Source organism: Penicillium vulpinum (genome assembly GCF_028829585.1).
Source record: "Penicillium vulpinum strain IBT 29486 chromosome Unknown utg000001l_segment0_segment0, whole genome shotgun sequence".
Taxonomy (NCBI): Eukaryota; Fungi; Ascomycota; class Eurotiomycetes; order Eurotiales; family Aspergillaceae; genus Penicillium; species Penicillium vulpinum.
Window position 1 is genome coordinate 7435108 of NW_026643241.1, and position 14275 is coordinate 7449382.

Below are 14275 nucleotides of genomic sequence, written 5' to 3' on the forward strand. Positions count from 1 at the left end.
AAGTTTAGTTAACTTCCCTTAGTGCAGCTCCGTTCGAACCGATATTTCGAATTTATAGACTATAAATTCCGTTAAAGGTAGAGCCTAATCCGAGTCTCTCTAGGTAGATCTTCTTTATATTATTTCTCCGTTATATAGAGCTCGCTTAGCTCTAGTAACTTCCTCGATTAGAGCCTTATTCGTTCGTTATATCGCTACTACTATAACCTTATCGTTTGAAAATTTTGTTTAAATGATTAATTTCCACTATATGACTCTCACTCGCCTAGTCAGAGATACTTCTTGTAGAAAATAGGGGATGTGGGTATAGTTGAGTTACTTTGCAATGTAAATTTCCTCCCTTTCGTTACATGGTATTGCCATCTTTGGAATCCCTCCAAGCCGTATCAAACTCGTTCCAGCCCCCAGGCGGCGCGTCCCACATTGCCAACTCACGAACCACTGTATCGTAGCATCCATCGCTGGGCATAGTTCCCTGGCAAACATTTCCTCCAACAGCGATGTTGATAAGGATTCTGAACTCACTCATCTTCCTCGTGCCAGGAGGCTTCTCGGCCCTCATGATGGGCGTGCCATCAATCAACCAGACCAAGCGCCCCCCGCCCGTTGTTTCGTCCTCGTCCCAGATAAAATCGTACCTCACCCCCGACGGCGAGCTAATGTTAGGGATGGGAGTTTCGAGAACGCGATGCTTGTTCCAGTCCTCGCCGTTGAAGTGGCCCCAATGCAGACAAGTGTGGTTGACAGCATCGCCGTTCCACGCTTCCATTATGTCGACTTCGCCATCCTCGGGCCACTTGAAGGGGTCTTTAGGCAGCAGCCAAAAGGCAGGCCAGATACCTCGGGCCACCGGTGCCGTAATTATGGCCGACAGACAGCCACGTGGTCGGCCGAGGGTCTGGAGACTCGACAGTCTGGCGCTGGTAAACTTCTGGGCAGGATCGGGATGCCCATGATTGATCAGAGCGCGCACGATCACCGCATCGCCCTGGGTTGAATGGAATGAGTTTTGCGGACTGTCGATATAATTCTGCGACTCATTGTTGCCCCATCCATGTTGACCCTGTTGGTGTTCAAAGTTGTAGGACACCGGTACTTCAGGGTGTAGATTGGGCCTCCAGTAGATCTGGGGTTGCAAGGGCTGTTCCTGATAAGCTAGTGGCGGTTTGCTGGAGGTTGGAATAGGCGGTGGGGGAGGATTGTTGTATGACGGTGCGGGCTGAGGGGCCTGATGGCTGATTTCCTCCCAGGCCTTTTCTGCCTTATCTATAATGCCCTGAAGTGCCTGTCTGAATGGCATGTTGAGTACGACCTCGGTATGGATGTTAGTTAGGGTTGCACAAGTAACAAACCTCGGAAGATATGGAAAAAAAAAACAGTAAGCAAAGCTGACGTCATATTGTGGATATCCCGAAAAGATCGACTTCTAGGTACAAAGTAGGTACGGAGTATACTCCTCAAAATTCCCTTCCGCATCCTTTCGCCATCGTATTTCGGGAAATATTGCTCTCTTCTTGAGGCTGGAAATATCCAGCCAGTGCCCATATTATTCCTCCATGGACTAGCCTACAGAGTATAGTACTACTAGTAGTAGTGCCTAGTTACTATGTAACGTATTTCACATGCGAGCTGCGCACACAAGCGAGCTGCGCAGTCCGATACCCATAGTAAATGCGATAAATTACAACTAGATATCTCAACAATGCTTGTCTTTGCGAACTTTTCCTTATAGCCTAATGCTTTTCATGTAATCTTGCTCCTTTTAGGAGTTTGGGGGAATTTAAGCAAGGTTAAGAAATTCATGACTGAGATATATAAATTCACAGGATTTAGAGACGTAATTTTCGATACCATAATAATGCAGGTTTTTAATCCACTCGAAATTGATGTATACTACTAAAAATTCTTATCAATCTCTATCGGCAAACTACTGTTAATAAAAAACGTTTGGTTGTGGAGATATAAGTGTAGTATACATCGATTTTACTATGGTGTTTCGACTGCGCAGCTCGTATATGAAATACGTTAGCTAACTATACCTGACTAACTAACTCGCTAGTTATAGAGCATCTATTATGTTGTACAAGTGCGAAGCATTCCAGAGGTCGCTTGGCCTTAATGAAAAATCCTTCTTCCATATGATCGCTAAGCTCCGGCAGTAGTTAATGATAACCTACTTCGTAACAATATAGTTACTACTTCCAACTAGACTGCGACATCGCCCGTCCATGGGCACCTAGGAGGTGCCCAAGGCCCGTCCACAGTGGGCCTTGGGCTATTTGGATTTTCGAGTGCCCGTCCATAACGCCCAAGGCCCACGGGTATACCCACGGCGGGCATGCCCACGATGCCCACTATTGTATAAAGTCACCCAAAATAGACGTATAACTCGCTGACTTTGTATAATAAATAACTGTTATTTACACCTATTTTGCCAACTCTATATAAAATGGCAGTTTTAATCTACAATATCTATAAATTTTACTGAAATATCTATATATATAAGAAACTAGTATATATATAATACGAATTGGAATAAAATTTTAATCGAAATACATTATATTGTGTGGTATTTTTATTAACTTATCAAATTATACTGTAACAGCTTGAAGATATATATTCAAGTCAGTGGTATATACCTAGCATTTTCTATAAGTAAAATACTACTTATAGATTCTACTTTATCTCTTACTCTGGTATATTTCTTATAGGTAGATCGAAAGATAATTAGTATAATTCTTATTTTATAAGCTTATATCACTAAATTCTGTCAATTATATCACTCAAAGACTTATATTATTATTCTGGGAGTTTTAAATCCTTCGATTGTAACTCAAGATAGGCGTTTAGGTATATTCCTATAGGCGTGCCCACGGGCGTACCCACGGGTAGACTTCGGCAGAACCCATTTTGGGTCGGAGTCTCCGACCCAAAACCCAACCCATTGGGTTTTGGGTTCTGCCCTCTATAACCCAACCCAACCTAAAACCCAATGGGTTAAACCCAATAACCCAATAATAACCTATTTGAACCTATTTTTGTATAAAAGATAGGTCTTGGCGTTTATAACAATACTAAGTCATTTAAATAAATTACTGTTTTTTATAGCTGTTCTGGTTTGTTTATCAAATATTGCTATATTATCACAATATTAAGTTGGAAAATTTATATAATTACCCTGAATTTAAAGCTAATAGGCTTTGTATTATATTGATTACTGATAAAAATTTATATTAATTATAGTATAGTGGTGTTCTATTAATTTAAGTATTTATTGACTGTAGACTATTGAAAATATATATTTGTGGTAGAGGGGAGTATATATATATTACAGGATAACTATAAATATAAATAGAAATATCTTATTCTTATTTGATTTTATATACAATTGATATTATATTAAAGCTATATTTCTCTTCTCTTATATTTAACTTATTATATATACTCCGAATTATATTTTCTGACCGCGGTCGGAAAATCACTTCTAGGAGGTAGGTATATATATTATTATTTCTGACCGCGGTCAGAAAATCACTTCTAGGAGGTAGGTGTTTATATTATTATTTCTGACCGCGGTTAGAAAAGCCCTTCTGGGGGGGTAGATATATATATTATTATCTCTAACCGCGGTTAGAAAAGCCCTTCTAGGGGGGTGTAGGTGTATATATTATTATCTCTGACCGCGGTTAGAAAAGTTCTTCTAGGAGGGTAAATAAAATATTTTTGAGGGATCTTCTGGGGGAGTGGGTTATAAATAGGTCCTCTTAGGTTTTAATAGGTTATAAATAGGTTCTCTTAGGTTTTAATAGGTTATTAATAGGTTCTCTTAGGTTTTAATAGGTTCTGTTAGGTCCTATTAGGTTCTCTTAGGTTAGACCTATTTAAATAGAGCTTATATAGCCAATTAAATAATATTATAGCTTATACCTTTTGATCTATCTACTTTACTATAGGACTAAGGTGTTTACTGTTTATATACCCTTCTCTTATAAGTATATACTCTCTCTGCCTTTCCCCCTTACCTCTATAGTATTCCCCTTTTCGGTCGTAATATCCTAAAGCTAGTATTCTAACTTTTTACCTACTCTTTACGATACGGATATAGATAACCTTAGCTATCTTATACCCTCTTCTCGAGTTCTAACCCTATCTAGTAGCTAGCTTACAATTAAGCCTTTTGATACTATTAATACTAACTTCCTTCGGCCCTCTAACCTTCTACCAATTCTACACTCTCTTACTCGCGTTAGCCCCGATCGGAGAAAGGTATATATACTTTATAACAATATAGTATATAAAGAATAGGTTAAGTAGTAGCTATAAACCGACTATAGGTAGAAAAGTAAGATTTCCTAGGATTTAAATCGCAATTCAAATATATAGAGTAACTTCGACTAAGTTACCTATACCAAAGATAGTGCGCTAAAGGTGATATATAAGCGCTGCTCAAAGATCCTAGAGTATCCTTATTCTCTATTACCTAGCGGAAAGGGCTATTATAGTATATCAACAATATTGAAGTATTTAAAGACAGTAGGCTGTCGTAAAGCTTAATAGGGAGGGAAAGGAGAAATTACCTAGTTCCTTTAAAAAGTAGTATCTCCTTACCTCTTTATTTAGCTATCTGATTTCCCTAATACCCCTAGATATATAGGATCACGGCTTACCAGAGGCTCCTTTTTTATAATCGGTATAGGAAGAGTATCTTCTCCAATTTCTTACCCTCAATCGACTTCTATTCTACCTTATCGAATATCTAATATTTTATAAGCTATTCCGATTAGCCCGCTCTGCACTATCTCTCCCTCCGATACCCTCTACTACCACAATACGTCGTCGTTTACGTGATATAATTATAGAACGACAGAAATCTATCCTCTAAACACTACCTAATAACGTAAAAATCTCGATCGTATTAGATTGCTGGACTTCTCTATATAACTAGGCGTTTATAGCTATTACTGGCTATTTTGTTAATAGTAACTAGGTATACTAAGAAGTTCTACTTAGATTTAAACCACTTTATAGCTCCTATACCGGTTTAAATCTAAGTAGTATACTCCTTAAAACTCTAGTTAAGTATAAGATCTAGGATCGGGTATTTAGAGTTATAACTGATAATATAACCAACAATAAGACAATAGTTAAGGCTATTCAGTAGGCGCTCTCTAGCGATATAACAGTAATCCGAATACCCTATCTTACCTATATTATCCAGCTTTATTTAAACTAGCTCCTTAATCGTTTAAAGGCTATCCCTCTAAATAAGAATATAGAAACAAAGTAGACTAACTAGAAGTTATCTACAGTAAAGGTAAATACTCAGCACTAGACACAGAGGATCTTATATACCTTAAATAAGGTCCGTTATCTTACTATATATATCTATATAAGTCCGTAACGCTAGGCGGCCTTTCTCCGACTTTAAGAAAAGGGATCCTAGCTTATTCTAATCTAGGACGTAAGGACTCGGTAGAATTCTACCTTCTTAATACTTCGTTGTGTAAAGAGACTACGTAGTTTCTTCTAGCCCTTCTATAAGGAGTATAACTGTAAGGAGATATTACTTAATACTTAAGAATAGCGTTAAATTGACTATCTTCTATAAATCACTCGGCTATTCTTTAACTATATAACAGAGCTCTCGAAGACAAAGGAGGTCACTATATATCTTGTCTTTAAGATTTATAATACCCTCTTTGATCACTTTTTTAAAGCAGAGGCGCTGCTTAAACGTAAGCGTATTCTATAGAAATCAGATATACTTAAAGCACTTATAGCTAGTCGCTTAAAACTTAATAAGTACTACTCTTAAACCGACAATCTTAAAGGATATATCTATACAGTTAGGACAATACTGGTACCTAACAGTAGATTTTAGTTCTTTCTATCTGATAATTAGGAGCCTCACTGGTATAATACCTACCGGAAATTATTCTAGGAATTATTGATTCTGTATTAAGAGCGCCTTACAATAAATTAAGGATCGACTAATACTCCAATAATAGTATTATCTAGTTCTAGGCTGAATATAATACTAAAGAGTAATAAGATATCCGTAAAACCAGCTAGTGATAAGATAACTTAATATCTCGATAGTGGTATATTTATAATCTATTTCTTCCCTATATAGGATAATACTAATATATTTATACTACTAGATCTAATTAATATTGAACCTCTTCAATTCTAGCGGGAGAACCAATCTTGTTTCCCTACGATTACGTTACTTACTCGCGATATTCTCTCTATCCCAGTAACTAGTACTAGTGTCGAACAGCTCTTTAATACTGCTCGGGATATTTATTACTACCGCTGTAGTTGTCTAAAGTCCGAAACAATCGAGGAGCTTATATTATTTCTATATATAATAAGATTTAATATTAAGGATTCTAAGGTAAAGCAGCTTAAGCAGTTCTTTACACTAGCTGAGATTGAGTCAGCGAAGGAGCAGAACGATAAATATACAGAGGATACTAAGCTTAACCTAATTAGTGATAATAAAGAGGAAGAAGGAGTAGATAATAGACTGCGAGAGATATCTCCTTATTTAATAGATATAGATATAGAGGTAACAGAGCTAGAGTTACTAGAGACTATAACTTAGAGACGGGCCTCAGGGAGGAAGCGTAAGAGTAGGGTAGATAAGGATTTTGAGTAATATTAGAGAAATATATCCTAGTTTAATTATTTGATTTATTCTCTATTTTTTCTAGAAGAGCGCTGTAAGTAAAATACTCAATATTATAAGCAAAAAATATATTAATTATACAGTTACACGCTAGAAGTCTGTTTGTCTGGTTTACACTATATTGGGGCCCCAATAGGTTACCTAATAGGTTTTGGGTTATAAGCTATAACCCAAAACCTATCGTTGGGTCGAAGCAATGGACCCAAAACCCATTTTGGGTTGGGTTGGGTTGGGTTGGGTCCGGGTTAGAGTGGGTTGTGCCGAAGTCTACCCACGGGTATACCTATAGATAAAGACACTTATAGCCAATCAGCTTATAATATATAGTGGGTCTACACTCAATTTACGATCTATCAGATCTATACAAAGCACCCCTTTTACTAGTAATCCTCGTTTTACACGGTCGCAAGTTACCTATTGTAAGTTCAGATCACTCACTCTCCTATAGTCGTTATATTATCCCTTATATTATATTAACTATATCCTAACCTAGTGCCTATACCGCAGGGCCTTCTTTACTTCCTCCGAGCTCCTAACCAGACCTCTCCTACGTCGCCGATATATTTGATCCTAACCTTAATCTAAATATTGATCCCAGTCTCTTTAACAGCTAATAGACTTCTATCTCACTGATAGAGTCCGAGTTCACTTAACCGGCTATTCTTAATTGCTCTCTTAAACGTATCGGCCCCGATCGGAGAAAGTAGTTTATCCTCTACAACGCGATAAATAACGTATCTAAAGTAAAGTTTATCGAGTGGTAGTATACCACAGTACGCGGCAGCAGTACTAAGATATAACAAAGGCTACGATAGGATACAAAATATATATCAGATATCTGGGAGAACTTCGACTAGGTAGTATATTATATTACAGGCGAACCTTTGGTTATATATCGGACGTATAGGGTTATATTACCTTATCTAAGTACAAAGCAAAGCGGTACTAATACACTTAAGCGGTATCTAGCCTCAGGTAAATACCAAAAGGGTGGTAAAAGCAAGGCTATATAACAGTCGATTAAGGAGACTATACAGTATATACCGGTAAGTCTTATATTATTATACCCTTTAAGATAACTAATATATTATATATTAGGCACTGGAGTTATCTTATAACTCAAAATTCTCGAATAATAAATAGGAAAGAGAGTAGATTGAATATCTTACCAGTCTAAACCTCCCTTTCCGGATACTTAAGAGGAAGCAATTTACTTCCTTGATTCGAATAGCACAAAAGGCTCCAGCTGAACCCACTTTACTCTATCCTCGCACTGCTCAACGCCGGCTTAAGAAATTAGTCGATAAGGAGTAATATTCAATTCTCGCTACCTTACTACAAGATACAAAGCTCTTAATTGCCCTCGACTGCTAGATATCGCCTTTTCAGCAGGTATTTATAGTAATCACAGGGTACTTTATCGACCGAGACTAGAATTACCGTAAGCTCCTACTTGGTTTCGAACCACTTAATAGGGCGTATTCTAGTGTGAATCTAAGTGAAGTACTTATAGAGATCTTTAAGAAGCTTAATATTACTGATTGTGTGTTAGCGATTATATCAGATAACGCGTTAAATAACACAACTTTAGTACAGGCAGTTTAAGACTCTATTAACTCCCTTAAACTACCGAATAGCCCGGTGGTTATTCGAATCCCTTATCTTATATATATTATCTAGCTAAGCCTTCGCGAGCTACTTAGATCGGTAAAGGCCGATCCCTAGAACGATACTACAGATCGGAATATTTCTGATATCTAAGCCTAAGCCTAAGCTCGATCACTCCGTGCTTTACAGAGTGAATAAGTTATTGTACAAACCCTTATTAAGGTAAGTATATCACTTTGTTTATCACTTAATATATCTAATAACTATCTAGATTCGAGGGCTTACTGTGTTTATTAATATAAGCCCCTAACGTTGCGATGATTTCTTCCGTCTCTAGACCAATAGAGCAAAACTTACGCCTATCTAAGATATCCGCACCCGCTGGAATTCTACCTTCTTAATACTTTATCGTGCGAAACGCCTCAGTAAGCCCTACGATAAATACTGTGATAATATTAGGACTTAGAAATACAAACTCAGTAAGGCAGAATAGCGGTAGGTCGACTACCTTCTATATATCACAGAGCTATTCTATCGCTTTACTACAGTGCTTTTAAAGACTAAAGAGATAACAGTATATTATATTTTTGGTATTTATAACACCCTCTTTAAGCACTTCGAGGAATCGATTGTATAACTCACTCCGAAAACTATACCTTAGAGGAAGGCGATACTATAAGCCCTCAATACTAGGATAGTAAAGCTTACCTATTACTATACAAAGACAAAAGAGATCTATAGTAGTCTCTACGCAATTAGAACAATTCTTACACCCTAGTATAAGCTTCACTTCTTCTTAAGTAAGGCGTAGGGTATATCGGAGAACGATACAAACTAGAGTGATTAGTATAAGGAAACGCTTCGCTAGTTTATAGCTCCTTACGCCTAAAGACACACTCAGACACAGTCCCTATAAGAAGAGCAACCCCCTAAGCGTCACTCAGCTAGTATAAGTGACCTAGATACCCTCCTTGACCTTCTACCTTATATCCACTCTAATCTATTAACGTCGGAGCACGAACTTACTAGATACCTTAAAAAGCGTACGTTATATTCACTGTTATTATAAGCAGGAATACTAATACCTATAATAGTAAGGAGAAAGGTCGATCCTTTACAATTCTGGAAGGAATATAAGAATAAATTCCTAATTCTTTTAAGTGTTACTCGCGATATTCTCTCTATTCCTGCAATAGGCGCTAGAGTTAAACGTCTTTTCAATTCAGTATAGGATATCTACCACTACCGACGTAGGCGGCTGAGTGCGAAGACAGTCTAGGATATTATAATATTCCGGTGTAAAACCCAGTTCGATATTGAAATAGAAGAACTACCCGATAAGGATATATCCTTAGATTCAATATAAGAAGCAGACAAACAGAGAGAGGCTAAGCTTACTACTAATATACCTGAACTAATCAGCGATAGTGAGGATTCCGAGGATAATAATCCTATTAGACTGATCGAGTATAAGTTTATAATAGAGAGTTAGCTTCCTTGTCCTTCTATAGTGCTAAGTATACGGAAGCGACAGAGAAGTAAGCTAGTCGACAGCGAAGATAAGAGCAGTCCTTATCTCCCTTATTATAGAGATAAGGGTAGCACTCAAAAGCGCCCTGGTTTAAGAGAAGTAAGGAAGCGTAGTAAACCCAATAATAATCAATTTATATTGTATTAGTGTGAATATATAAATATAATAAATACCTAAGTTATTATACAAAGGCTTCTAAGGCTTATTTCTAACCCCGGTCAAAAAAGTGACAATATATTAAGTTGTTATATAAAGGCTAGACCTCATTAAAAACATTCAGAGGGCCGGAATCTCCCGCCCTCCGCCCGACCCTCGCGGGCGGAGGGCGGATACTTGCCTGCCCTCACCCGACCCTCCGCCCTCTGAGGGCCGCTCGAGGGCGGCCCTCATCGGCCCTCGTTTACATAAAAAAAGTTGACCTTTCCTAATTTAGATGTATAAAAGTGCTAACTCATCACTTTAAATTACGGTTATTTAACGGTGTTCTGGTTTGAATGTTATATTTACAATCCATTTCTTTATCAGCATCAAGAAACTTTATGAAATTGAGTTGTATTACGATAAATCATGGCAGGTAATAATGATATTACATATTCTTAGTATCTTTAAGTATATTGGTTGTTGTCAATTGTGAAGGTTGTCAATATTAGATGATGGAGTTGGAGAAATATATATTTGCAACTTCAGCTAGACCTAGGGTATATACTTCTTATCTGAATACTGATTTTTGAGGGCGGGTTGAGGGCGGGTTAAGGGCGGCCCGTATATTCCGAGGGCGGATTGAGGGCTGGATAAGGGCGGCCCTCAATTAGCCTAGTAAATCTAGCCAATTATAGAGATTATCTTAAGTTAAAGTGGATCAAATTGTGATATATTTACTATTTACCCAGTGAGCTGAACTTCAGGGTAGTTGATCAATTCTATTTACTAGGATTTGTTAATTTTCTTGGTATATCTACCTTCTGATTCCTATCCCGTTGTTAAGATATAATCTACAAGTGATTATTTGGTTAACAATATCTTAAATTTCTCAGTTCTCAGATATCTATTCCTTATCTATCTACAACAGTGATCCTATAAATTCAGTCGACCCTCTTCTCTGCTTTCCGAATAAGCAATTCCTAACCCCTGAGGTTTCCGAAAGCCAGCAGACATTTGATACCACCTCAAATTCTGGGTTTCTTACCCTAATTCCTCTACCTTTAATTCCTTCTTTACTTCAGTGTGTTAGCCTAGGTCGATCAATAGCGTTTATTCTATACACCGATATATCAAAAGATGATTTTGTTTCCTGGTGGTTAGAGACTGAGTTTAGAAAGACAAAAAAACGACTAAACTGGAATGGTAACCGGACAGCCACTTGCTGGGAGCAATTTGATCAAGTGGCTGATGCAAAAACTGGCAAACCAGGGGTAATATATCGTCAATGCTATAAAGTCCTCGATTATCCAGCAAATAGGCGGTATAGAACAACTACACTTCATCGACACTTAGCTGGACCGACTTATCGTAAATCCAGTACCCAGAAGGGTAATATTAAGGGACTACTTATGAATACCGTATATATTATACAATTTTTCTATTATTTATTTACTAATAACTCTCTGGATTAATAGGCGTAGAACGTACCAAGCAAGTCAACAGTTTTTACGCAAGAGGTATAGGAACAGAAGCTCTTACAACTACTTACCCTCTCCCGTCTCCCCTTTAAGTTCATTGAACACCCAGAATTTCGTGAAGTTATTAACTTTGCCCGACTTACCCCGATACAACTATAGATCCCTTCTGCGGTCACAATACGGTCTCGACTACGGCGGTATATCTAGGAACAGCAACAGTCTATTCTTAACAAGCTTCCTCCTAATACAAAGCTTTCGATTGTATTAGATTGCTGGATATCTCCGTTTCGATAGGCCTTTATAGCTGTCACTAGCTACTTCCTCGACTAGTATTGGGAGTATCGAGAGGTTCTTCTTGGATTTGAACTATTATCTGGCTTACACTCAGGTGTCAACCTAAGTGACGTGGTTTTAAAGCTCCTCTATCAGTATAAGATTGCAGATCGAGTACTTACAGTCACTACTGACAATATATCAAATAATAATACTATAATAGTAAGTATCCAAGAATCACTCCAGTCGCTTAAGCTAAACAATAGTGCTACAATCGTTCGGGTTCCTTGTATTACCTATATTATCCAGCTTAGTCTGAATGATCTTCTTAGGAAGATAAAGGCAATTCCAAAGAATAAGAGTGCGGAGATAGACTGGTCTAACGACCGTGTTCGCTCTCTTCGTACAAGGCAACAAAAAAGAGAAATTGTTAATACGCTTAATAAGGTATATCCCTATAACTCTACTTTTTTTATTATACTAATCCTTCTATTCTTATATAGGTCCGAAACCTTGCTATCTATATTAACGCAAGTCTATAACGGAGAGAGTCATTCTATAACCTTCAAACTGAGGAGCCAAAGCTTGTTCCGATCTAGGATATCCGAACTCGCTGGAATTCGACATTTTTGATGCTCCGACGTACTAAACAGCTCCAATCAACCTTTGATCAATTCTGCGCTCAGTATAACCAGGAACACTTTACACTAAGTCCAGAAGAGTGGCGATAGATTGACTATCTTCTTTAGATCACCCAGCCTTTCTTTAAATTCACCACTCTTCTTTCTAAAACTAAGGATATTAGTATTCACCTGATCTTTAATATCTACAACAAGCTCTTTAACTACCTTAAAAAGTCAAAGACTGTTTTAAAACGGAAGAAGGTTGTATAGAAGCAGCTTATACTTACTTCTCTTAAGGCAGCAGAGAAGAAGCTTTCGCAATATTACAGCCAGACCGATCAAATTGATAACAATCTTTACGTAATTGGCACTATTCTCTCACCCCAACAAAAGCTTGACTTTTTTAAAGGAAAGGACTAGGATGATCCGGTTAATAACTGGCGTGCAATCTATCGAGTAAGTCTTAAGGAATACTTTCAGTCCTACAAGAAACTTTATTCAGATACACAATCATTATCCAGAGCTCGATTATCCGCAATCGCGATTTCAGAGCTTAAAATAGAATGCGGAGTAGAAGGGTCCTAGCCCTTAGCATTGAGTGAACATAATAAGCTTAAGGAATACCTTAACAGTGGTAAGTTATATCTTTTTGTTATCTACCCTATATTAACTTATATTTAAGGTATTATACGAACGCCTACCTATATATTTTGGAAAGAGCATCAGTATCAGTACCCTACTCTTACAAACCTTGCACACGATATACTATCAATACCAGCTACAGGGGCGGGTGTAGAACGCCTTTTCAACTCCGCCAGGGATATCTGTCACTACCGACGAGGCTCTCTAAAGGTATCAACAGTTCAAGATCTAATGATATTCATATATACATCAAAATTTGAGATCGAAGATACCCACCGAGCTTTGATCAATAAGTATCTTTTATATAAAGAGATACAAGCCAACCAAGAGGAGAGTGATACAACCAACACTTATTATTTTGACCCTATAAGTGATAATAACGAGGGCAGTGATACTTACGAGGACGTGGAGGATAAGGATAGTACTATCGAAGTGGTAGTTGATCAAGGTCAATCACAACGGAGGCAGCGGACTCAATCGGAGCTCGAGGTTAAAGAGCAGGAGGAGGATACGGATGGTGAGCCTAAGTTGCCTTATACACAACGGTATTCAGGGAGGGTTCGGAAGCGCTCAAGTAAGCTTGATAGTTATGAAATTGAGAGTGATAAACGCCGTAGAACTTGAAGCTATATAACGTATATTAGTTCCTCAAAGAATGAGATATTTCTATTAAGATTTGATGTTATTTAGCCTGTTTAAATGATTACTCCTGGTTATATTTATTTTCTATAATACTAAGCTGTAAACCAAATACTAAATAATACAGCTGAGAAATGCATATTTTATGCAACTCTAGGGATTTCCCTGTTTGTCCTGTTTGTCGGCCCTCAAAATGTTTGGAGGGCCGCCCTCTGAGGGCAAGAAAATAACCTGCCCGACCCGCGGGTAGGCGTCGCTTGCCCTCCGCCCGCAAAAGTGCGGGTCTGCGGGCGGCCCTCAGAGGGCCGCTCGCGGGCGGTTATGAGGTCTAATAAAGGCTTCTAAAGCTTATTTCTGACCTCGGTCAGAAAATTGACTGTGGTGTTAAGTCATTGTATAAAGGCTTCCACAGTTTATTTTTCTGACCGAGGTCAGAAAATTGACAGTAGTATTAAGTCATTGTATATATAATCGAATTACTCAAAAATACAGAGAAAAAATGTATAAATAATGCAGGTCACGAGGTCAAGAAATTCTGCTTACTAAAAAGGCCTATAGGCGCCCACGGTGTCTATAGACAATAGGCCCTAAGGGTAGGGCCCGTCTATAGGCGTATAGATAGTGCCCATCGCCCGCTTATATAAGGCCC

General features: G+C 38.0%; 1 protein-coding gene across 1 annotated transcript; it reads right to left on the reverse strand.

Annotated features, from left to right (window-relative positions):
* Nucleotides 1-346: 346 nt before the first annotated feature.
* N7479_002654 (glycoside hydrolase family 16 protein) lies at nt 347-1300 on the reverse strand (the record flags this gene model as incomplete). The annotated part of the gene is made up of 1 exon (XM_057250351.1): nt 347-1300. The coding sequence occupies one exon, from the start codon at nt 1298-1300 to the stop codon at nt 347-349; it is 954 nt and encodes a 317-aa protein (XP_057114783.1).
* Nucleotides 1301-14275: the final 12975 nt, after the last annotated feature.